We start from the raw sequence: 26,096 nt of genomic DNA, 5'->3' as shown, positions 1-26,096 counted from the left end.
AAGTCGGACAGCCGTTGAGTGTACGTCGGCTGTACACACTCGTTATTGCGGTGCAATGTGAGACTGAATGAGCGCACTCAATAATGTCCACTATGGTTTAGGACACCACCGCAAATAGCTCTCCCCTCAATTAATGCCCTTTTGAGGGTATAGTCGATTTTGGATTCAGCCAATGAGTCCAGCTAGTAGTAGCACACCTGAGGAGCATGTTCTTCAGTGGATCATTTATAGCCTTTTCTCACAGCAGCTGGAGTAATTAAATGTATAATTTTGATGGCGGATTGTTATCCAGAAAGGTCCAAATGACATCATCAGTGACAAATTCAATCCGTACTCAAAAGCAAAAGCAAATAACTACAATTGCAGGTTTCAAACTGAGATGGCGACACAGAGGCAAAACTTACGTGTTCTTCAGAGATAGAAATGATGTAAAAAATGAAGTGACAAAAAAAAAATGTATCTGCCCAATACAATACATATATGTTATTTATTAGCTTTTTGGCCCAGACGAGACCTAGAAGGCGACAACACATTCGGCTTTCATCGCAGTTAGTTCTTTGATGTCGGGTTAATGTGTCCTGGCCTTTACAGAAATGTGTCCTCGCTTTTTAAGGACAACAACAGACGTCTGATAGGGACAGTTGTTGTAGTACATTTAGGAATCTGCTCAAGCAGCTGCATCGGTTTCTTCACATTTATTGCAATACAGTAATACAAACGCAATAACGTCATAAAAGCAACATGACAACATCTTACAACAGTTCCCACATGATTTATAGATTATCATGACAAAATATGCTTATCAATGACTTGAAGATAGCAACTCCAGATCAGCTACATAAATTCGTCAACTAACCATTCAAAAACGTCCTGTTGCATTCTACATGTTATCACTTCTTCCATCTTCCAGTCTCTCCAACATTGTTTGACTCCGTTTTAAATATAAAAGGCTGAACAGTTTCTGACCTTTTCAGTGTGTGCATGTGTGAGGTAATTGAAGCTGCTAACATGAGCTCTTGAAACTCCACCCTCTTCTTAAAAGGGGACCAGCAGCAGCTCATTTGCATTTAAAGGGACACACACAAAACAGGTGCGTTTTTGCTCACCCTCAAAAAGACAACATGCTCTAAAAATTATATATGGGGTATTTTGAGCTACAACTTCACATACACACTCTGGGGACATTAGACTTATTTTACATATTGTAAAAAGGGGCATAATATGATCCCTTTAAGTTGCTTAGGTTGCTTTAATATAATAATATTAATTTATTATATATAATAAATTATATATATATATATATATATATATATATATATATATATATATATATATATATATATATATATATATATATATATATATATATAATACATAATTTTTAATGCTTAAATGCATTAAATAATAATATATATAATTTTAAATGCTTACACCACATCAGTCTTACTTACTGCTGTATTGCCAAACATAATGTAAATATTAAAAATTTTAATGGTTACGCCTCTTCATATACCTGCAGTTTTAAGATCTTGACAATGCCACCTGCTATCATATTTTGCTTCAATAATATTAAAATTGCTAATAAAACCGAACATTTTCAACCATACCAACTTCCTTAGCTGAAATGAATGCTGGACTAGCTAATGTGCAACTACAAAAGGATTTTTTTTTTTTTACAACCAATAACATGTAGTCGAGTATCTGACAGATATTACTAAAATAAATTGACTGTGAAGGACAGTAAAGTGTTTTAGAGCGGTTTAAGGTGTGTGGTTGAAGCTATCAAAATAGAAATCACAACTGCCTTCAACTGAAAACCAGCCGCCATATTGAGTTGTATTGCGACATCCCTATTTCTTTATCTACGAGGATTTTGCTGCCTCTTCCTTAAACTGACTTTGGGTTGGGCCTGCCATTGGCATCCAATAAGATCAGTAGATTGACAGGGAAGGAAGGAAGGAGGGAAGTAAAATGTTCTATTTTCGTTTGGTAAGTTAGGACTGAGAGTTCTCAGTTTGTTTGTGGGCATAAAGGTTGTAAAGGTCATCGCAGCCTCTGAGGGGGAAGTCAGAGTGCGAGTCAACAGAGGATACTGTGTCTCTCTCTCATAGGCTCTATACAAGTACTTGCCCAGTTCATCTTTCCTCTTTAGCCATCAACTAAAACCGTTATCCATTCCACTCATTAAACGTGCTGCTGCATTACACTCCATTACTTTAGGTATAGGCTGTGTTTTGATAAGGTAAGCAATGCTGTAAAGTTAAGGAGGTAGGAGGGGGCATCAGACAAAGAACAAGACAGGAAATTGAGGTTTTAATTGCAGGTTAGAGATGGAGAAAGGATGGGGGGGGGGGGGGGGGGATGATTACCTAACATAGCAGCTAGTAATTTGGGACAGGCAGGAACCATTTAACACAAAACGCGTGGTGTTTAATGAACAGTTTGCCTTCTGTGGGAGCGAATTAATCGCACTCTTTCTTTTTCCATCTATTTCACTTTCTCCCTCTGAGTGCATGTCCATTTTTGTGCTATAAAAGGAACAGTGTAGAACTAAAATGAAAAACCTCTATTTACTCACCTTCATGCTCCATAAAAGCCTATATGCTGCATTTCAATCTCTTTTTTCATACATCTCACAAACATTTAATGTACCACATAAGTTCCAAAAACAAGAATAAAGGTAGGCTAGTCCCAGTCTAAGACTCGTGCTTAATTCTTCTCAAGTCATATGATTACTTTGTTTGATAAACAGACCACCGTTTATTATTTTTCTTTCTGCGGTCAGAATTTTCGCTGCCGAAATCCACTTATTTCAATCCACGCGATGGCCAAAGAGTTCCTCTCGCCGATTTCCGAACGTGTTTAAATTGGTCACCCCGACAGAAAGCTTTGTCTTTTGGTCTGTTTCTCTCAAAAATATACTTTTTAAACCATGGAATAGCCTATAGTCCGTCAGTTTTATGAAACGCTTTTATGAGTGTTGTTTTTGGCATCGAGTTTATAGCCCAATATGAACTGTATAAAATAACGGCATAGTAGGGATTCAATTCTCGAGAAAAAAAAAAAAAAAAAAAAGCAAACGTGCAGATAACAAATACAGAGTAATAAAACCAAGGAAATTTTGGTAACGTTTAATATTGGTACAATATTTGTAATCTGTTTAAAGTTGATTCATGCTTGACATTTTTTTAGATCCGTGACCACCTTGTTTGCTATTCTGATCATTTTGCATTATTTGAGCAATATGTATTTACATTTTTGATTTACGATTTTTTTATCATCCGTGACCGTGATACTTTAGGCAGGAATTGAATCCTACACTGTGTAACTTTTTAAGTTTATTCTTAGCTAAAAACACTTAGCTATTTCAAAAATATATGTGCTCATTAATGTATATTTACTTCTTTCAAGTAATAAAGTATTCTCTTAAGTTTATAATAAGCCATGAAAATACATACGGGTGAGGGGTTCGAATGCCGGTCGCCATTTTGTCCCTTCATTTTGAAAGTACAGTAGCCAGGGACATACCCATAAATTCAAGCTTCGCCTTTCGCGTTTTAAAGGAACACTCCACTTTTAAAAAAAAATAGGCTTATTTTCCAAGTCCCTTAGAGTTAAACAGTTGAGTTTTACCGTTTTTGAATCCATTTAGCCGATCTCTGTATCTGGCAGTAGCACTTTTAGCATAGCTTAGCATACATCATTGAATCGGATTAGACCATTAGCATCGCTCTCAAAAATGACTAAAGACTTTATTTTTTTCAAAGATAATATTTTCAAAGATAACATTACTATTCTGTAGTTACATCGTGTACTAAGACCAACGGAAAATTAAAAGGGACCCACTTTATATTAGGTGGCCTTAACTACTATGTACTAACATTTTAATTAATCATTTGATACAATGCACTTATTGTGTACATACATGTTTTTACATTGTACTTACATTTTAAAAATACCTGCATGTAATTACGTCTGTAATTACTTTCTGTAGTTACATTTGTAATTACACAGTTGGCACTTCCCTTACACCTATCCCTGCCCTTAAACTTACACACACACACCACCTGTCCCTAACTCTACCCGTATCCAACCACAATTTCACCAAAATTTCTTTGCAATACAATTTGAACACAGTAAGTACATTGTACTTATTTTTGATGTAAGTACATAGTACTTAAGGCCACCTAATATAAAGTGGGGCCATTAAAAGTTTTGATTTTTAGACCGATTACAGACTATTCTCTCATTCCTGTGTAATAGTCAGGGAACTGCTGCCATGCAATGGCTGCAGCAGTGCAGTGATATTACGCAGAAAATAGTACCTAGCCATATCGGCCTAAAAAAATTGTTTTTCATTTTCTGTTGGCCTTAGTACACGATGTAACTACAGGAGAGTTAAGTTTTAAATAGGAAAATATAGTAAAAGTCTTTTGAGAGCGATGCTAATGGTCTAATCCGATTCAAAGATGTATGCTAAGCTATGCTAAAAGTGCTACTGCCAGATACAGAGATCAGCTGAATGGATTCAAAAATGGTAAAACTCAACTGTTTAACTCTAAGGGACTTGGAAAATGAGCCTATTTTCAAAAAAAGTGGAGTGTTCCTTTAACACTCGATGGCACCGTGTCGAATGTGAAGAGGGGGATTGCCATGTTAATCTTGGACTAAGGTCGGCCACCGTAGAAAAAAATGATTTTGTTAAAACGAAATCAGAATTGAGAGGAACTGAAACTATTATTCACTGGATGGTCATATACCTTTTCACTGCTAGATGGGGAAAAATATCACACAGTGTAGCTTTAAGAGATTAGGAAGGACAAGCATATGAGTTCAGAATAAAATGAGGGTGAATAAATATTATATTGTTCATTTTACAGTAAACGATTCTTTTAAAGCAATCTTTGTTGTCACAGCGCGACAGTCACGGATTCAGCTCTGTTGCTGTTCTTTTGGATATGACCAGATTTGTTTAATGGTTGGTGACTTTGCTATAAACTGAAAGGGAAACAAAAGCGAGTAACTAGGACTCTTGGGTGCAGTGATGAGGTCTTGTGGGAACTAAAAGAGTCTGATTAGCTTTATCAGCTAAACACAGACCATTACACACAACAGAAGTTCATTAAAACAATAGCCTATGTGAACATTTAGAAAAATGAAAAACCGTATTCAGAAGGTTATTCAGATTTCCTTCGCGACTCCAGATCCTCTCAAAATTGGCTTTTAGAAAGTGTTATGACCTCTGTGATTTCCCTGAGGATTCACACTGTTCCAATGAGGAAGTGATTTATTTTAAACCTAACATTTTATAAGCCTGATGTTTGTTACTATAGTTAGGCAGTGATGATGAGCATAGCTGAAAAATATTCCAGTTAGTGGGTGTTATTGGACTGACCTTCAGTTATATTGCAAATGACAATGTTTGCTTCTTTTGTTTTCTTACCCATTTCAGAGAATCTGGAAAGTTTTGGTTTCATTGTATTGTTTCAATGGACTCCATTGAAAGGCAATTACCGGTGTAATCTATCTGTGGATACTCTTTTCTTGGTGACTCTTATGACTTTTCAAAACAGCTCAACAGATGGCTACAATACAAAAACAAGCACACATAGTGGAGAGTGTTGAGAAAGAGAGAATAATAAAACTGTGAAGTGGAGGTGGGTGTTCTTCAGCTCAAACAACCGTATCATTTATATAGATTTTACTTCTCCTTGAGCTTTTTTGCTGCCCCATAATCATCCTGTCACGTTCATGTTAAATGCAGAAAAGTTTGGACCCAGATCTTCTCCATTATCTACAGCAGACCTGGATCAGATTAGTAGGCAAAGTGTTCTGGCACATGTAAAAAGCACAAGAGAAAGAGCGACCAAGTTAGTTTCTTTTTTTAAAACTATGATTTTAATTCTGCTATTGCTTCTCATTACAGAGTTTAGTCCAGCATATTTCAGTCAGTAAAACACTCTTTTGCTTAATTTCACACAAATCCTGTTCTAAAGATTCAAAGCAGACAAAAGAAATTATTGACGGGGTTAAATGTAAAGAAATCATCAAATGTTAGTACAACCGGCAAGAAAAGATTAATCAAATTATATAACTAGAAATGGTTAATAGCTCACAATTTACATAAGAAGGCACAGAGGCAAAGCAACAATGACAAACCAAACACTCCAGCAAATCATAACCACTTTAAAACTTGCTGGAACCAAATAATATTGTTCATCAAATGGGGTTTTCCATTTTCCACCACCTGTGGAATTATATCATCTTGGGAAAAATAATATGTCTCATATCAATTTTTGTAATAAGGCATACTGTTCATATCTGGAAATGTGATTTAATGTTATTTCTCACATACAAAATATGATAGAAAAATACATTATAAAATGTTACAATGGTTATAAATAGGACCATATATTTTCCAATGCAGGGAGCTGCTTGGGTTTGAAATAAAAAATGACAATAATAATAAGCTTGAATGGCAAGTTGCAGTTCATTGGCATATACAATACACAAACACTCACTCACACAATCATCAGTAAACACACATGCTCACACACGTCGACACGGTCTATGGTAATACTGCATGGAAAGCGAACACTAAACCAAAAAAACAAAACAAAAAAAACACACACATTAACAAAGAACTCCAGTTCCTGACAGGGTCAGAGATACTCGTAAAAACACATTTCATCCATTAAATATATTTGCAGGAGCAATTTCCAGATTAATAATAAAAAATAAAAAATGACATGCAACCGGATAACCTCAAACATCTATAAAGTATTGCATTTGCTCTGCATAAATACAACCAATATTATTTAAAAAATAAGGAGATGTATCTTCTCAAAATCCAGTTATGATAACCAAATAACCAAATGAAATCATAATTTGTTAGTTTCTTTTAGTCTCATTGTTCTTAAGCACTGAAATGGTACTGGAAGACCAACTGAAGGAAATTTATTCAGTCATTTTAATAAAACTGAAAATCATTTGCATAGGAAGGTATGGAGAAATGTGACATGTCTGCACACAAACATGCTCCTCTAGTACACGTCAATTCTTCAAAAGGAATAAAATGTGTTCTGTACTAATTAACCCCAAACCTTTATACATTTCAACCTGCTGAATTGAATAAATGCTCCTTGAGATATAGGCAGAGTAAAAAAAATATGGAATCTAAGTAATAGTTTAGAAGTCGATGTGCTTCATTGCTGTATAACAGATGTAGTGATGGCTCTATAAACATACACACACACATTTTCAAAAAACAGATTGCGAGCATAAAGGGCTCAAGTAGTACCTAATGTAGTGTGACAGGGTAAAACTCTAATCATTCGTAAAGAAAAAATTATCAAATGCACATAAAACACTAGTTTTGGAGTTCTGTACACCTCTTGTTTTCATGATCATCGATAAAGAGGAATTGAACAGAAATACCTGATATGTTGGCATATAACACATTGATGGACATTCATACTTGTTCATAATTGATGATATTGTGTAAAATAAGGCACTTGTTTTTTTTATTATTTAAAAAAGACACCGTTTTGGTCTCTAAATATGTCATAAGGAAAGCGTTGTTTGTTCATCACATTTTGACAATACTGTTTTGTTTTTAAATACAAAAAAGGATCACCTGTGAAAAATATATAATCATTTCCTGTGCAGCACCCTCATATCAAAAAAGATATTAATTGACGTTCAGTGTTTGTACACTTCCTCATGTGACTGAATGCTTTTCGACAGCTCTCTGAAGAAAACGCTGGTAGGCAAGCATGGCTTTTACATCCCTTATGGACATTTGGACCTATAAGTCAGTTTTAAAGTAAACTCTTCAGGATGGTATGAGAACTAGAACTGCAGTGCTCAAACTTATAGTGTTAAACATTATGCTCAATTAGAAACAAATAAAGATGTGTGTTTATTTAGTGTGTGCTTGTGAAAGGCTAACATTAGGGTTTTAGGTGTCGCCCAGACAGCGTTATTGCTTTTTGACACTTCAGTGCAGGCTGGGAAGCCCAGCAGGTCACCTGACCAAGGAGGTCCGACGTTTGAGAAGGGGAGTGATTCGGTTCTGCGGGTGGTGGCGTGGGGCCATCACGGCTTCTCGGCTGTGTTAAGCGAATTAAAGCTGCTTCTGGGCTCACCAGCAGGCTGCCAAAACATAGAAGCGAAGGACGAGAGCCAGAGAACTGGTCAGCAGGCAGGCAATGGTCAGGTCATCATTGGGTGAAGAGTTCAGAGGGTCATTGGTTAGTTGCCGGTGGCGGCTGGGTTGTTAGAGAAAAAAAAATGGACAGACAGAGGGGAAACGAAAAAAAAATAAAAGGACATAAAAAGACACAAAAGAAAAAAGATAGAGAAGGAGATTAGTTTCAGCTAGTGACGGTTGGATGACAATATGACATTACTAATTACAGCTACTGTAAGAGAAAACTGCTCAACGTCTACATTAACACAGCAAAATCATGAAAGCCTCATGATTTAACTCCAGAACCCATCTCCCAGGTGAAAATGGTTAAAGAAGCAAAAGGGCAAATCAATTACAGAGTCATTACGAATTAAACTAACAGCACTTAATAGTTAGTAGCAGTCAACAGAGTTTGGGTGTTTGGAAGAAACCGAGAGCGAGATGTAAAAGGCCATCGATCGTGGATTAAGAGATGCAAACGTTTCGAGGAAGGATCCTCTGACTGCTATTAAGCATTAGAGTGCTGCTTCAATACAAAGCCACAAAGCTGCTAGTGATAATGATATGGATTCATGAGTAGTTACAGAGATGTGACGAGAGAAGTAAAATCAGAGAGTGACAGGCTAATCAAAAGATTTCTAGACAGTACAAAAAGCTTGGTGGGTTTTTAACTCAAATTTTATTGCCTTTAAAATTGGACTATTTACAAAAAAAACAAACAAAAAAATACAGAATGATACTAAAGCACATCGGCTGAAATTTAGGGCTAAAACCACACTACACACACACAATGAACACAGTCTACTTGTTTCGCAAGCTGATAAACTCTTAGCCTATAACTTATAAGACAGTGTATCAAGACTGTCGACAGGAACGACATCCTAAAAACAAAATGTACCCCTTATGGAAAAATAACATGACATTGTTCTCTAAGCTTACATGTTCATAAATTCCCTATTCATTTACAAATACAATAGAATTTCATAAATGTTCTTGCTTTATAGTTAAACATATTGCTTTCTTTACACACGATAACTTTTTTTTCCATACATTTGACAAAATTCAAAAAGAAGCTTACTGCAAAACAACAAACAAGAAACAAACAAACCAAAAATGGAATATTTCGTCAGTTCATCTGTTGTTCTTGTGCTAACAGGCAGGCACAGTGTGTGACCGTCCTGATTTGATAAACAACCTAACATCTCTTGAGGTTTTTTGCGTTTCGTTTTTTTTTTCCTTGTTTCACTTTGCTCTGTCTGAGTAGCGCAGACTAGGAGCTGGTGATTTAAAATCTTCAGTGCAAAATACTTGTGCCATATTTTTATGATGAGGAATTTCTTGAATGGGGAGTTTAAGGGATCATAAGCACTCCAAACTACTTTATTTTTGAAATGGGCAGTGCTTATGATGACTTACACTCTCAAACAAGTCCTAACCTTCATAACTAGTCTAGTCTATCTCATGTGACACTGTCCCAAGCCAAGCGGAAGGAATATTTCATCCAATGCCTTTCATTCAAGGGCATTTTCCCTGCTCAGGAATCTTTTACAAGATCTTTCTGTGGCTGTGGGCAGTAAGCCAGACAAGGCAGATTTGACTTTTTGTGCAATTTCACAATTGTTATGCATTAAACTGGTCAGTTGTATCGGTCTATTAAATTATGACATGTTAAGTCTTATGGGAGTAAAATTTACTTATATTGATCAGTAGATTCTCACGTTTACAGTTTTTTTCAGGAGTCATAGTTATTATATGTACAATTTTGGCACATCCACATGTTTGTAATATGAGTTTAAGTAAGTTTCATTACAGCCATCTTTAAAAGCTGGTGCTGTAATTCCCTTAGATCCAGTTTATTCCATTTAAGGCAAAGATTTTCATGACTATGCTCAGTGACCCAGGCCAGAAATTATGACTTTAATCTAAATGACAATTATCAACTGATCTATACATAAAAACTGCAGTAAAAAGGATCAATAAAGAATGTAAAATGAAAAAGAAGGCATTATGAAAGAATACATTACAAATCGCGAGGAGGAAAAAGAAAATCAAAGCATCTATCTGTAATGAGATACAGCTTATATAAAGCCTGAAAGAATATGCAGTATTGCATTTTCTCAATGAATATTATTAAGTATACATCTGTATCATAAATTGGGGGAAACTGGCATTATATTCTAATTGCGCCCATCTTCTAAACATTAGTTATGCTGGTCTGGCCAGGTTGAACTATGATAAATAGTATTATGGTTTCATTATACCATGTAAGACTTCCAAAACCTAAATCTTGTAAAGATGTTTCATTATTCGGAAAAAACTCTGTAAGCTGCCAAAAACAGTTTTTATGGATCAGGATTGGAAAGTAGATTTAAATGCGACACTAATGTACTGTATTTAAGCGGCATAAAATTATCTGCAAATACACTAAGAAAGGATATCAAAGGAATGACAAATGAAGAATAAACAGGTGAGCTCCATTACCCTTCATTGACTATGAGCCTGAAGGCCATCACTACGTCATCAGTGTAAGGAGTGCAGCGGACAGTCAGTTTGGCTCCATGAAGGTTCTGTGAACCCCAAGTGGTTCTAACACTATCACACTAGCTGTTCATCTACTAAACTTCAGGTCATGTTTGTCTCAATACACAATGCATGTAAGTGCTGAAGTTATCAGATCATACATCAATAGTCTGTTCCAAAACCTGGTGAGCTGCCTACAGAGGAAGTATTTTAAGGCACATTTGCAATGTGAGGGCTAAAGATAGCCTCGTTTTACCTCCTTTTAGCCTAAGGCAGAATCGTATGTATCCTTCACGTAAAAGGCAAACTAGAATGCATAAATTTAATTACTGACAAGTGTTGATTAAAAATAGTTCAGTGTACTTTAGCCAGTATGCGTTCTATGCAGAGGTGTAGTTTATGTGTGTGTGTGTGTGTGGGGGGGGGGGATTCTTCTGAGAATTTACAACTTTAAAACGCTATGGAGAAAGTCAAACATGATCTAAAATAGCCATATCAACTAAAAAGACGGATGAAAAGAGGAGAAAACATCATCTTCAAATTGCGTAAATTATATAAACTACTCATGACCATCCATACTACAATTTATCACGACTTTGAGGAACATTGAGGAGCCATCCTCACTTGTAATTATAGCCTTACTGTAACACATACTAGAGTTAAACAATTACAACAACGATATGGTACATTTTCATTTAAGGCAAGTACAAGTTAGAACTATAAAGTATGGACTTTTTTGAATTACTGACCAAACAATCATTTTTCCCAAAATGTGTTCTGTTCTAATGATGACTGATAGGAAAAAACCTGGCCTTCAGATATCCCATAGATGACATAGCCGAAATCATTATGAGCCTGATGAACTGTTAAGGAATAGGAAATAAATCAATTCAATATAAGAAAATGTTGAGTAAGCTTAGTTTGACTTCCCATGGCACTTTGAAGTAGAAAATTCTGTCAAACTGTTAAGGTTCCAGATGCTTAAATAATATAAAATACATCATATATCCTATGTAAACAAATAATTGTTAACTATAGGATAATACTTTATTGCAGAACTGACTTTGCATGTGTGGATTATAGGTAAGGTAACACAAAATACCAATAAATAAACAAACATATAAATGTATAATAAATGTAAAAAAATGCATAAGGGAGCATTGTCAGGGGTTCATGCTCCAACCCTCCAATTTTCACGCCCTTCGTTCATCTTTATCCTTATAGTATCACACTGTTAGCTTAGCAACATGCTAACTGCAAACTATTGAAATCCATTGCTGAGTCTCCTGTGTGAAATGCAATTTATGTTACGCAAATTGTACATGAACAATGTTCCATGGTGGTTATGATGCTCTCTTGGAAAGTAGCTCACTAGATATTGGAACAGAACTTAAATCTCAAGAGTTTGGAATGTTTTCACAAATTGAACTATTGTAAATCAGTTTTTTTGTTACAGTATTCTATTTTTTTTTTTAACCTTCGCTCCAGTGACCCCAAGAACATGATCAAAATATAATACAAGTAAGATGATGACACTTTCAGTTTCAATGCATTTCTAGGTTGGCAGGTTTAGTGAGTAAACAAACCCTGCACAGTGTGACTGGCATGTACTATACCTGATAACAGCAACACTGAAATCTCAAATGATGCTTTTTGTTTGGCAGGTTAGAAGTTGCTAAAAACAGTTCATCTCTTTGTATTAAGTGAGATGCAGTGAAAAAGACAGTGTAATCAGCATACCGAAGAAGAGAACACACGCACACGCACACACACAGCACAGTTTGAACACTGGAGCTAAACTAACCTCGTTCTGCGGTCACTACCCTTTGGTAAGGATGGACGCGCATATCCTGCCTTCGTACTTTAGTAGTCACTGCACCTGCTCAGAGCGCAACATTGCCAACAAAACAAGAATTAACAGATTATTCATCAAAATACATTAAAACCACATTTCACACAAAATTGTTTCACAAACAAGGCTTGTAAATCCAAATTACAAGGCACAAGTGACTTCCTTCATTGTGAAATCACATCATATGTTATTCCCCTTCTCAATTTCCCAGTAAATCTGAAGTATTTCCATCAAAACACTTTTTATAATGCTCTGACTAATTTATACAATGACCATAAAGCCCTTGTATTCCTCTCAACACACCATTTGCTTCAGATAATATGAATTCACTACAGGCTTTCATGGAGAATGTTTTTTTCACAAGCATGTTATATTAGCAATAATACTGATCACTCTCTAAATATCTAAGATACAGTTGCAGGAGAAAATAAGTGATACAAATATTACAAGCTAAACAAATATAGATTACTTTCAAACAGAGGAATGTAATAAGGCTTAATTATCAGTATTTATCTGAAAATATCCATTTTTAATCTATGAATAAGTCAACAAAACAGTTAAGACCAGTGTAAACACGAGTAGTAATGATCTTTAGTCTTTTGTTTCTTATAAAAATCAGTTTCTTCGTTTGCTCTTTTGTTCCAAGGCGGCTGTAAAGCAAAGCATTTTTAACACTCGTATGGGCTGAAGACTGTGTAAAACCCCTGAGCATTACTAGCCTTTTGTCGGGAAAGCCATACCTACAAGGACAAGACAGAACGCTGGAGTTAGTCTACTGGATCTCTGAGCAAATGAGGACAAACTGTGTACTCGAAAAAAGGTTTGGGCAGTATATGTGCATGCAGAAAAATAATACAAAAATTGAAAATTAACTTTAGCTTTTTTTAAATATAATAAAATGTAATGTTAATAACAATATATATATATTTAAAATATAGAATATAAAAACACTTTAATATATGTTATTTAATGAAATATTTATTTGATGTTAATATATAGTTTTATTACTTTTGGTAACACTTTATAAGTATATAGTAACAAAGCATTTTTTTATACGGTTTTAATAAAATGTTTAATTAGCTCATATGTAAAGAGTTAAATAATGCTTTGTTAACAATTTATAAACCATAAATATTCTCACTTTTGATTAGGTCATGGAAAATGCCATTAATTAAGTGTTTTAATCCAGCCTTTGTAGGACATTATTTACATACACACCCGTTGGGTATTATGGGGACTTTCCATAGAAATAATGATTCTATCCCCAAACCCTAACTGATGTATTTTAACAACGTGACCTAATTGTATGCGTTTCATATTGACAGCATTATGTTATTAATTATTATTTTTAAATGGTTATGTTTAGATTTGGATTTAGGCTTAATGCATTTGTAAACACTTTAAAGAAATCTTAATACACATATAATTAATGTCCAATAAAGGTTGGATTAAAAAACTTAATGACATTTACGATATTCCATAATCTAATGTAAGTGGAGAACTATTTACTTTATTACAGTATAAGTATTATATAAAGAGTTACCTTATTATTATTATTATTATTATTATTATTATTATTATTATTAAATTATGAATATGAATGGCTACAGACAGATGAACAGTATGGCAAAATATCTGCCTGTTGACAATACCATAAATGTTTGGGTATATCATAATGCCCAGTCATAACTCCAAATCATGGTAACTGAATAATCTGTACAAAATACCTTTAAAGCCAAAACAAATAATCAAGTCTCTTACCTAAAACACCACTTGAGTCAATAGGATATTCAAGAATGGAGGTGGCAGGGGCTAGGGTGTAGGGGTAATCGTAGGGTGCATAGATGATGCCTGACTCTGGGCTCTGTTGTACGAGATGGTGGGGTGTGCCCGTGGGCATGAGGGCAGAGGTCTGGATCTGTCGGATGAGGGGCATGAGGGTGGGTGCGGTGGGTGCAGGGGTACGCAGTGCCCCAGTGGGCATCACCGGGGAGGGGCCGGTGATAATGCGGGGAGCTTGAGCTGTGGCGGCCAGGGAGAAGGCTAAGGCTGCTAAACAGAACAAGATGCACAAGAGCAAATACACAAAGATGTGAGGAAAAAAGAAATTTAGGGGCTATTCAATTTGGCAATTCAATGCCTTAAGGGGGTCGCACACCGGACGCGAAGCTCAGCGGCATTCAAATTTAGAACAACTTCCTGAGTTGCCGCGGACAGGCGCCGAATGCCGCCACCGGTGTGTGTACACTCATTGAAAACAATGTGTTCGAATTTTAAAGACGTGGTGCCGAGCGCCACTGAGCTTCGCGTCCGGTGTGCGACCCCTTTTACATTTCAAAAATATAAACCAGCTGCCTGCCTATGCAATAATTTCACACAAGCACATACGAGAAGTTTGCTTATTACTTCATCCATATGGACAGTGCCTGCATTAAAAAAAAATTAGGGATGGGCAACTGTCCAGCAGAGTTTAGCCCCAACCCTTCTTTCTAGCATTCCTGAAGACATGAGCTATGTCCAATTCAGAGGCTTCATACTGATCACAGCGGCACGACGATGGCTGTCACAGTTTGTATCTAATAATAGAAATAAAGTGGTGTAAAAGTTGATGTCTTACTGAGATGCGATTATATAATAAAGAGTATAAACTATCTATTATATATATATATATATATATATATATATATATATATATATATATATATACAGAAATGGACTATGGTGAACATAGTTTAACTTTCAAAAATGTCTGGTACAAACACTACTGCCATTTTTGCAGGGACAGTCTGACAATAAACGCATTTAAGACAAACCTGAAACATTGGCTCAAGAGTAACCAGGTCTATAATCATTGTATCTGAATTGTTGTTTAAGTCTAATGTTGTCATTTTTATTGAATGTGTGTACTGTTCTGTTATTTCTTGTCCTGACCATTGTCTTCCGAGACAATGTGATCATAGCCTCTGATGTGTTGTTTAAGTCTAATGTTGAAATTTATATGACTGCATGTATTGTGTTATGTTATTTCTTGTCCTGATCTGCCAGGGACTACAGATGGAAAGTAGCCAATGGGCTAAATCTAGCATATTTACATATATGTTCATCAATATGCACTGTCCCTTTTAAATGAATGAAAGAATGAATGAATGAATGAATGAATGAATGAATGAATGAATGAATGAATGAATAAATAAATAAATAAATAAATAAATAAATAAATAAATAAATAAATAAATAAAAATGTATCAATGGCAGTTGTCATTGTTGCTAGGAGACAAGAAACAATCCTCCATGGGCTAGAACGTCCCATTTAACAACACTGCGGCCTTCGTAGGATGCAGCCTCTGAATTGGGACACAGCTATTGATTATCTGATCAGGTGTGTTTGATTAGGGTGTGAGATAAACTGCAGAGGAGTGTCCCTCTAGGACCGAAGCTTTCATTTTAATAGTTTCCAAAAAGTTCACAAAACCCCAAAATAGACAGCATATCTAAAACTGAAATGATCTACAAAGAGGGTGCAAGATATACACTTAGTGGCTCAGGTTTAATAAACTGCAGAAAAGATTCATAACAAACCCCAAATCAGAATGTATGAGGAATATCAGTATAGGGATATAAAATCCAATATCTAGCCAGCACTGTCAACATAAAGCTAAAGAGTCCAAAAGAGTTGTAAATGTAAAAAAAGTAAAACTTTGAAAAGAAATGAGTTCAATATAAAGGGATGAATATTTGATGGGAAGAGAATCTGGAAAGATAAACACAGGTTTATGTTCGATGATTTTATTCTTACGTGACTTGATATTGGCATCTCTGTATGTGCCGTTGAGTATGGCCAGCTCCATCAGCTGCATTTTTTTCAAGCTGTCTTCACCTTCCGCCTGCACATACACAAGGAATAAATAAATTGTTAGGAATAATTTAACATTGTTTAGCTTACTTAAAAAGATTCTACATGACTACACCTTTAGTCTGCTAGCTTATTTCAGAAGTGGGCAGTGGAGTGGCCTAATGTTTCACACTTGCTAACAGCTAGCAGATGATTTACTCTGCCACTGTTAAAACAAGCCAGCCCCGAAGAGCAGGAGGTTAAAAAAACAGATAGCATTACTCTCAGCAGCGAATGCCATGATCAACGCCTCTCTGCATTCCCGTTTTACGTCAGCTCATGTTGGAAGCTGTTACCCCTCTGCACAGCTCACTTCCCATGAAATGGACACTTTTTTGTCAATTAATGATGAAGTAGTCCATATAAACCAGTAGTTCTCAACCAAGGGGCCTCAGCAAATATATTATATATATATTTTTTTATACAGTAATATACACCTGGAAAAGTCATGAGGCCTTCGAATATTGTGGACAACGGAAGGCTTTGGAGTCAAAAAGGTTGAGAAACAACACTTGTTTCCCACCTAATCTGTGCATGACATGTAAAACAGCCATAAATGCACTGATCTATTGGCAGCAATAGATCAATAGAATAATATAAAAATTCAAGCAAAAATAAGAGAAAATATCAGAAACTAAGTCTGGATTTTCGTCAAGCTCCCAGACAATGAAGTCTGAGTTCAGAGCAAGTCAGGGAGGGGCATGGCAGACAGTGCACAGAATAATATGAACTATGTCAGCAAGCAGAGAAGCGAAAGAAAAGCCGGGCTTTTCAAAGTGGGATCAGTGTGAGTATATGTGTGTGTATGTGTGTGTACACCGCTCTTCTCTCTGCTTGCTTTGCTGAGATCTGTCAGCCAAATGACCGAAGCTAGCGAATATAAACCTCTAGTCAGACTGTGTGTTAGTGAAAATACAGTTATAATCATTTAAAATTATTGATAAAGGAAATGCTGGATTCAACAAAACACATTAAAATCTGAGTTATTCTAGAGAAATTCACATCTCTTCCATTAGCTTTTAGTAGAAAATTGTGGAAGAGCACAACTCTAGCTCAAACCTTTAACAAAAAACTGGTTTTCAACTGGTTTGGCCATGGGATCCACATAGTCCTACACTGTAAAAAAAAAAAAAAAAAAACTGGTCTCCAATTGAACATTTTCCAGTGACTGGTCACATCTAATTTTTTTAGTTGGCCAAATTGAATTTCTTTTAATTAAATTATATAAATTCACAGAACTTTAATTTGGCCAACTGAAAAATTTAGATGTCGGAAAAATTTCACATCTGGAAAATTTTCAATTGGAGAGGCCTGAAATGTTTTGCAGTGTATGGTCAAAGTAAAATAAAGTGGAATTTTTGGTTAATGTTACGATTGCTAAATAGTAAAAACCCAATACTAGCATGAACTGTTAATAAAACATAAGGACAAGATAGAATAGTTTAGATTAAAGAAATATATTGAAAAAAGTTTAGTCACCATTCAAACCAGGAAAGAAACTAATGGGATGAATTTGCTTGGAGAGTGATTTGTTGCTATGGGGATTCTTTTATATCTTGATATATAATTGAAGAGATGCATTATTCTCCCAAGTGAGACGGGAAGACTACAGATTCTAGTCTCTGAGGGGAAGGGATGTCTTTCAAATGTTTTGTGCCTTGAGCTGGAAAACAAACGCTACAAGAACTTTTTTCTACACTGGCAATGAAACGTTTAACATTTTTAAAATATGAAAATGGTGACGAAAGTGTCATTGGCTTATCACTGCGATACTGACTTGCCTAAAACAGATCAAATTCATAAATATCAAAACATGATCTTTGGACAATATTTTATTACAAAAAGCAACATCTACAAATGTTTCACAGCTCTGAATGAGTAGGCAATGACAAAAAAAAAGCTGAACACTTCCCCTGGATGGTTTGATGAAGACAAACACAAACGCAGTGGGTTTACCTTTGAGACGAGAGCTTCCTGGAGTAAACAGTGCTAAACTTTATAAAGAGCTTATTCCCCATTCAGGATTCCATTGCAGAGAAAGGGCACAACTGTCAATCAAGGATCAGTGCATCCCCAAGAGGGTTACCATGGTAGCACCACAGGGAGTCCAGAAGCCCTCTCTCTTTGACAGCAGAGAAGGGATTACAATCCACAATTACATGAAATTCCTGAATTCTATTCTCTACTAATTCTATTCAGCTTTCTACATTAAATAGCTGCTGTTCACAACAAGAAATGACACAGACTCAAGAAATATGTTTTGTATTTCACATTAAAGTTAAGAAAACTGCATTAGTAACAGTATTATTTTATTATTATTTATTAACTATTGCAGTATTTAATCAAATGTATTAAACACTGTATACTATGGCATTAATTTATGTATTATTTTGAATGAGTTTTTTTTTTTCGGTTTAAATTTGATCAACTAATTCATATTTATTTCAGTTTTAGTAATTTTAGTACTTCAACTGAAGTTAGTTGTCAAAGCACCAGTTCTGATTTTCATTTAAGTTTTGCATTTAATATTTAGATTTCATGCAAGCTTTATTTAATGAACAACAACATTTTTGCTTTATTTTTAAGATTAACAACACCACATAAATGATTTCTTTGAGTGAAACTGAACACTTAATGAGGGGGAAAAAACTATACAACTCATTTTACAGGTATTAAACAAGAATAATATTTTTATCAGTAATTGAAGTTAAGAACACATGATTTAAGGCGTAAAAGCAAAATCATTTCAGAGGACAAGGAAATCGAATTAAAGTAAATGGTTCCAATTTTGATTTCAACCCTCTTTTTTATAAAAAATAAAATAAAATCCTAAAAACCATAAAAATGTCAATTGTCATTTGACATTTTAATGTATCCAGCTTAGATTACATAAATTAAAAATATAAAAGACAAAACGCGGTGAAAAACACTACAGAAAAAGAACATTTCTCTCAAATCTCACTAGGCTTCTAATGGCACTTCCTCCTAACCTGCTGTCACTTCCTTTAGACCCAAAGGTTAATTGGCATTCAGCTCTGTGTCCCAGAGCAATGCTGAGACTTCCGTTGGGCCCCTGTAGGGATCTTTTGAGTCTTGACCCTTCAGTCCTGAGCTCCTCATTAATTTATAAGCAAAGGTAATTAAGCCTATTAAAAACTGCCCACGGTGCTCACCTTTGCACATCTGGAGTCATGCGTGCTCATTGGCTCCAAACTTATTCTCATGGAGGAAATCGACTCCTCTGTTTCTGCTCCCGCTCATATTTACCTGTCTGAGGTTGCAGAGCAACTAGCAGGAAAACAGAAGACCTGCTGAGCGCAGCTCTTTTTATTAAGCGTGTTCTCCTCAGATTAAATATATTTATCAGTGCCCAAGCGTTGCCCAAGAGTTGTTTGTTGAGGTGAATCGATGTGCTTTTGCCACTCTACAGATTTTTTAAAAACCTCTTCTCAATAAATACACACAAGGTCAGGAGGACATCAAAAGGACAAACATCACTCACCGCAGGGACTAGCAGTTTCTTGACCTCCTCAACGGCTCTCTTGAGTTTGATCTCAGCACGGTTCTGAGAGTCTTCCACAGTTATGAGGACATGCAGGTCTTCATTCAGGTGTTCCCAGTTGGGCTTTCCTCTGTTTTGCTCTTCCTGTTCAAAAGAACAAAGAGGAGCTGTTTGAGAACCAGGGCTGTGTACAATATTCAAAACTGAATTAAGAATTTCAAATCAATGCCTGAATTTGAATTGATGTGTCAAACACAATGCAGAACTACAATTCAAATTTGAATGCAAGTAAAATTAATTTAAATCCAAAATTAATTTAAAAGTGTAACTCATTTCCAGACAGACAGAGGGAAAAAAACAATAGACAGAAAGAACAAAATGACAGACCGACAGACAGACAGACAGAACAAAAAACAACAGACAAACAGACAGATAGAGAACAAAAAAATGACAAGACAAAAAGAACAAAATGACAAACCAGAAAACAGACAGACAGAACAAAATGACAGACAGACCAAAACAACAGACAGACAGAACAAAACAACAAAACGACAGACAGACAGACAAACAGAACAAAACAACAAAACGACAGACAGACAGAACAAAATGACAGACAGACCAAAATGACAGAGAGACAAACCAAAACGACAGACAGACAGAACAAAATGACAGACAGACCAAAACGACAGACAGACAGAACAAAACAACAGATAGACAGACAGACAGAACAAAACAACAGACAGACAGATCAAAACGACAGACAGACATGACATAAAACGACAGACAGACATGACATAAAACGACAGACAGACAGAACAAAACGACAGACAGACAGACAGACAGACAGACAGACAGACAGACAGACAGACAGACAGACAGACAGACAGACAGACAGACAGACAGATAGATAGATAGATAGATAGATAGATAGATAGATAGATAGATAGATAGATAGATAGATAGATAGATAGATAGATAGATAGATAGATAGATAGATAGATAGATAGATAGATAGATAGATAGATAGATAGATAGATAGTCAAATTGTGGATTTAAAAATAACGAAAAGGCTACAAATAAAGTCATGGACAGTCAGAGAAGAGACAGGAAATGACCGTGAGAAAGGGGTGAAGTGGGATTTGCAGAGACTCAGGTTGCCCGCATAAGCGCCACTGGAAGACGTGTCGAAGCACGTGCACAACCAGCCAGACCACGTTCCAACAAGACATTTTTTATAAAGTATTTTCCAGGGACATTTGTAAGACTTTGGATCGTTGTCTATGAGCGCACAGACCACTTCCTGTCACTCCACGGCGCTCCGCTTTCTATGGAAACTTTTCCAGACTCTTATTCCAACTGTGCAGCTGCAGCTGCACATGGACAAAACCTAAAACATCAACAGAGTCAGACACTTAGCAACAGTTAGCTTAGAGACGAGTTACTATCGGTTTATCTCAGGGTTCAGACCGCCAACAGCAGTGACACTCCTGTTGTCATAGAAACGGGGAGTTCTGTCCCAAGCATTGAGCCTTATTGAATGCATCGTCTCCAGCTGGGTTTTTCATCACAGCGGGGCTTATGTTTACGATACAGAGCTCAGGCCAACAGAACAATCAATTACTGTGAACTCGCTCGCCGACTTCTGAGGTTCCCACTTCAAGCAATCACAGACATCGGCTTGGCCTCAAGGGTAAAGTTTGAATGAGAGAAACAAAGGCATAGACGACCCGGCCTCATCCTTGACCGGGGGACGCCAGTCTCAGAGCACAGTTGGTGGTGTTGTATTTGCTAATAAGTGGCTGCCACCTCCTCAAAAATAGAGTAATTAGATGATCAAATATCTTGTGCACAGCTGGATGTGTGCTAATAATAATTTTATTCTGAAAAAAAAAAAAGTCTAAGCAGCAGCACAATGCATAGAGGTCTTCTTCTGGCCTACTTTTGGTCCGCATGCAATTTTGTGCACAACACAGCAAAGTCTGTAAAAGTTAATAACGGCTATAGATCAGCAGTGAACGTAAAAGGCCAATCCAACACAAGCTATAAATTACAGGAAATTCACAGCAACATGACTTTAGCAAGCTTTCTTGGAAGGATTGAGTACCTAATGGTGTATTTGCTCTATTTTCATTTGTACACACTTCCCTCAGACATAAAATCTTTATTTTCCTTTTGCATGATCTGAATTACAGCGTACAGCCTAAACAGGCTATTCTGTCATGTCATGTGATATTATAAAGTTAGCAGTGTGCTAAAGGAATAATTGACTCAAAAAAGAAATCTGTCATCATTTACTCACCCATACAGGCTTCAGAATCAGTATGACCTTTTCTTCTGTGGAATATGAAAGAGCTATTTAAGGGATAGTTCATCCAAAAATTTAAATTCTGTCATTAATTACTCACCCTCAAGTCATTCAAAAACTGGGTTTCTGAATCATTCATAGGCAGTAATGTTATTACCACCTTCAAGGCCCAGAAAGGTAGTAAAGGCATCAGTAAATGGTCAATGTGACTACAATGCTTCAACCTTGAAGGGTTAGTTCACCAAAAAATAAAATGTATGTCATTACTGTCTCACCCTAATGTCGTTCCACACCCGCAAGACCTCAGTTCATCTTCAGACACAGTTTAAGATATTTTATATTTAGTCCGAGAGCGTATTCAAGTGTATGCACACTACACTGTCCATGTCCAAGAAGGGAATAAAAACATAATCAGAGTAGTCCATATGTGACATCAGTTAGTTCATTAGAATCTCTTGAAGCATCGCAAATACATTTTGGTCCAAAAATAAGAAAAACTACGACTTTATTGTGCATTGTCTTCTCTTCCGCATTTGTTTTCAAACCTCAAATAAAGATTCAAACGGTCATGAATCAGCGGATTGATTCATGATTTGGATCGCGTGTCAAACTGCTGAAATCACGTGACACTGGCGAACCGAATCATGAATCAATACGCTGATTCATGACCGTTTGAATCTTTATTTGAGGTTTGAAAACAAATGCGGAAGAGACGACAATGCTCGTAGTTTTTGTTATTTTTGGAACAAAATGTATTTTCGATGCTTTAAGAGATTCTAATTAACTTTACTGATGTCACATAAGGACTACTCTGATGATGTTTATATTCCCTTTCTGGACATGGACAGTATAGTGTGTATACACTTAGATATATAAAATATCTTAAACCGTGTTCCGAAGATGAACGGAGGGTGTGGAACGACATTAGGGTGAGTCATTAATGACAAAAATTTCATTTTTGGGTAAACTAACACTTTAATGTTATAAAGCGACAAGAATATTTTTTTCTGCGCAAAAACAAAATAACAAAAAACAATTTCTTCTCCTTTGTGCACAAAAATTATTCTCGTCGCTTCATAACATTAAGGTTGAGCCACTGTAGTCACATGAACCATTTTAACAATGTCTTAACTACCTTTCTGTGCCGTAAAATTGGTAATAACGAGTCTGTGTGGGATCAGAAAGCTCTTTTCATCAACAAAATCTTCATTTGTTTTCCGAAGATAAACAAAGGTCTAACTGGTTTGGAACGACACAAGGGCGAGTAATTAATGACAGAATTAATAAAAATTTAGCTAAACTGTCCCTTTAATTTGAGAAAATCCAAGTAGCTTTTTCCATTAAATTAAACCACAAAATGTTCCTCATATTAAGATTTTAGCTTTTATTAAGACAAGCTTTTTTGCTCGTTTTGGAGACTGACAGTGTCTGTTCCCGAACCACTTTAATTGAAGAAAAAATGAACAACTAGGATAAGCTTTCTGTGCTCCACAGAAAAAAGAAAGTCATACAGGTTTGGAATGACATGAAGGTGAGTAAATTAACAACATAATTTTAATATTTGGATAAATTCACGCTTTAATTATGAACACCTTTCACAGCCTAACAACCTAACCTTTATTCGAGGAAATGTGACAGTAAATCTAATTTAGAGAAAGAGAATAGATGCAGATGGCATCTCCATTTGACGCCTGACTTGTTTGCCCCTGGCTGTAGCTTTTCTTATTTTTCTCGCTTCCTTGATTGCCATAATTTTTCTCAAGATTTATGTGCAAGTTTCGCTCTGCTGTCAGAATAGTTTTAGTGTTACAGAAAATAAGTCTGCAGAACAGGAGTTGATGGTTTCATAATCTAACTTTTGATTTTAGGACAATATTAAAAAACTTCAAAGATTTAATTTTGACATGCTATTATAACAACAGCCTTTTGCACAACCCTGGTGGCTTCTCTCAGAAAACAATTGTCAAACTTGAGGAAACAGCTGAGGTTTAAACTTTCGATTTCAGTAGTCTGTTCTGAGCTTTCTAGATGTGCAACAACTAGTCTGGCAAAGAATGCTGAGCCACCAGTCTGTTTTTCCATCTTGACTTACAGAACGAAGCAGCCCTTTATAAGCATGTCTGGTGTGATAGACAGATTGTGCAATGCAGTGGGAGAATTGTGCTTTGCCTAAGGCATCTTAGCTCATTGTGTTCCATTAATTCCCCATAAATCTGAATCTCATCGATGCCTCTAACCCAATATTTTACCATATATGCTCTTAATGTTTTATGTGCACGCCTGTGTAGGAAGTAAAAGTTGCAGTTTGATGAATAAACAGATGGTGTATCCTCAAAATTTTAATAAAACAAGTGATTTATATTATGCAAAAAGGAGACATTTGATCATCAATACTACGGGCTTGGAGTGTGGGAATGGGAAACAGGCCTAAACTCAAGACTATATCACGTTGAAATCAAACACGATACATCAAACATCTTTGAAAAGCACAAATGCAATGCTATTAAAGTATAACAACCTTCTGTTCTTGTTCATTTGTTCTTTTCTTGAATTCGCTAGTTTAAAGTACTGGATATTTGCAACATGCCCAAATTTACTCTTACCAAAAAAAACTTGGACTAAATGGTGCAGGATGAGACATTGAAAGGAAGTGAAACCATATTCTTTGAGCTTGAAAAACTAGCATTCTCCTTTCTCTAATAGCCCTCATTTTCATTTTAATGCGACTCATTTTTCCTCTGTGTCAGGCAGCCTTGGAGGCAGGCAGATCGTCTGCCTCAGTTCTTCAGTTGGGAAGGCCATGCAGACTCCGTCAGGAATTCCATTAAAATGGAAATGCCTGGATTTTGTCTCCTCCCATTTGGTATCTATTAGTTATGCGCTGTCGCAAAGATAGTATATGGTCTTCATCACTATAAAACATGGCTCACAAAAAGAAAGAAAGAAAGAAGGAGAGAGCGAGAGCGAGAGAGAGAGAGAGAGAGAGAGAGAGAGAGAGAGAGAGAGAGAGAGAGAGAGAGAGAGAGAAGGAAAGGAAAAAAGCAAAAATGGAAAAGACAAGAACATTTAAAGAAATAAAAACAATAACAAACTAAAGAGGAAAAGAAAAAGATAAATAGTAAAATGCAAAAGAAAAAAGGAAATAAGAAGATCTCACCTTCTTCTTGTCTCTCATGGAGCCTTTGCCTCGCACCATGATCTTGCAGCCCGTCTCGGCCTCCAGTTGTTTGGCTGTCAGGCCCCGGGGCCCCAGGATTCTTCCAACAAAATTGAACTGTGAAGAGCCATCAAAAGGTAGAAAAAACAAGAGTTCTTTCAGTGGAAAACATCTGCATTTTACACATCTGGTGTGAGCTGAAAATCTGAAGCGGATCTGAAATCATTTGTGTTGCAGTCTCGATTACTGTGCATGTGCATTCATTTTATATGTGCATATTTCTGATATTTGAATCATTATATAACTATTTAACTTCGTTTAAGCCTAGAGAGGCAGAGGCAGAGGCAGAGGCAGCCACAGTCACATCCTCAAGGTTACAAAACAGACCATCATGCCCTCAGCTAATGGTTCTCCCATATGGAAGCTTTGGCAGAGCTCGGCGTAAACTGCAGCATGGTAACATAATTGTATAATTCAATCAAAGGGAGTCTGTAAACCCTGGCAGAATGTGTGGAATGTCTAATCCCCTTTTATTGAAAGGGGAACATCTAGAGACCAAATGCGGTTTTTGGAATGTACCATTTGCCACAGGGAAGCCTTAACCGTGCTCCACCCTATTCCTGCACTGACGCAAGTCACAAGGAACAAATTTAACTCAACAAAGGGGTCAAAGAGTC

At 36.2% G+C, this 26,096-nt stretch overlaps 1 protein-coding gene across 6 annotated transcripts in view; it reads right to left on the bottom strand.

Annotated features, from left to right (window-relative positions):
• Positions 1 to 5,879: 5,879 nt before the first annotated feature.
• The window catches only part of qki2 (QKI, KH domain containing, RNA binding 2), a 43,506-nt gene continuing 23,289 nt past the window's right edge, over positions 5,880 to 26,096 (bottom strand). The window contains exons 3-8 of one of the 6 annotated variants that reach the window (XR_010900273.1): positions 25,420 to 25,536; positions 19,958 to 20,101; positions 16,360 to 16,447; positions 14,325 to 14,612; positions 12,516 to 13,303; positions 5,880 to 8,270 (exon numbers count right to left, since the gene is read on the bottom strand). Coding sequence is in view for 4 of the 6 variants with exons in the window: in XM_067430291.1 (XP_067286392.1) it covers positions 8,254 to 8,270; positions 12,516 to 12,593; positions 14,325 to 14,615; positions 16,360 to 16,447; positions 19,958 to 20,101; positions 25,420 to 25,536 (735 nt within the window). In the remaining 2 variants the exon portion in view is untranslated. Of the gene's footprint in view, positions 8,271 to 8,847; positions 13,304 to 14,324; positions 14,616 to 16,359; positions 16,448 to 19,957; positions 20,102 to 25,419; positions 25,537 to 26,096 lie in introns of those variants that run through there. The other 5 variants (XR_010900272.1, XM_067430293.1, XM_067430291.1 and 2 more) reach the window with 5 other exon arrangements.

Source organism: Pseudorasbora parva, chromosome 21 (genome assembly GCF_024679245.1).
Source record: "Pseudorasbora parva isolate DD20220531a chromosome 21, ASM2467924v1, whole genome shotgun sequence".
Classification (NCBI taxonomy): Eukaryota; Metazoa; Chordata; class Actinopteri; order Cypriniformes; family Gobionidae; genus Pseudorasbora; species Pseudorasbora parva.
The sequence above is the reverse complement of the archived record's forward strand: the minus strand, read 5'-3'. Positions and strand labels throughout refer to the sequence as shown.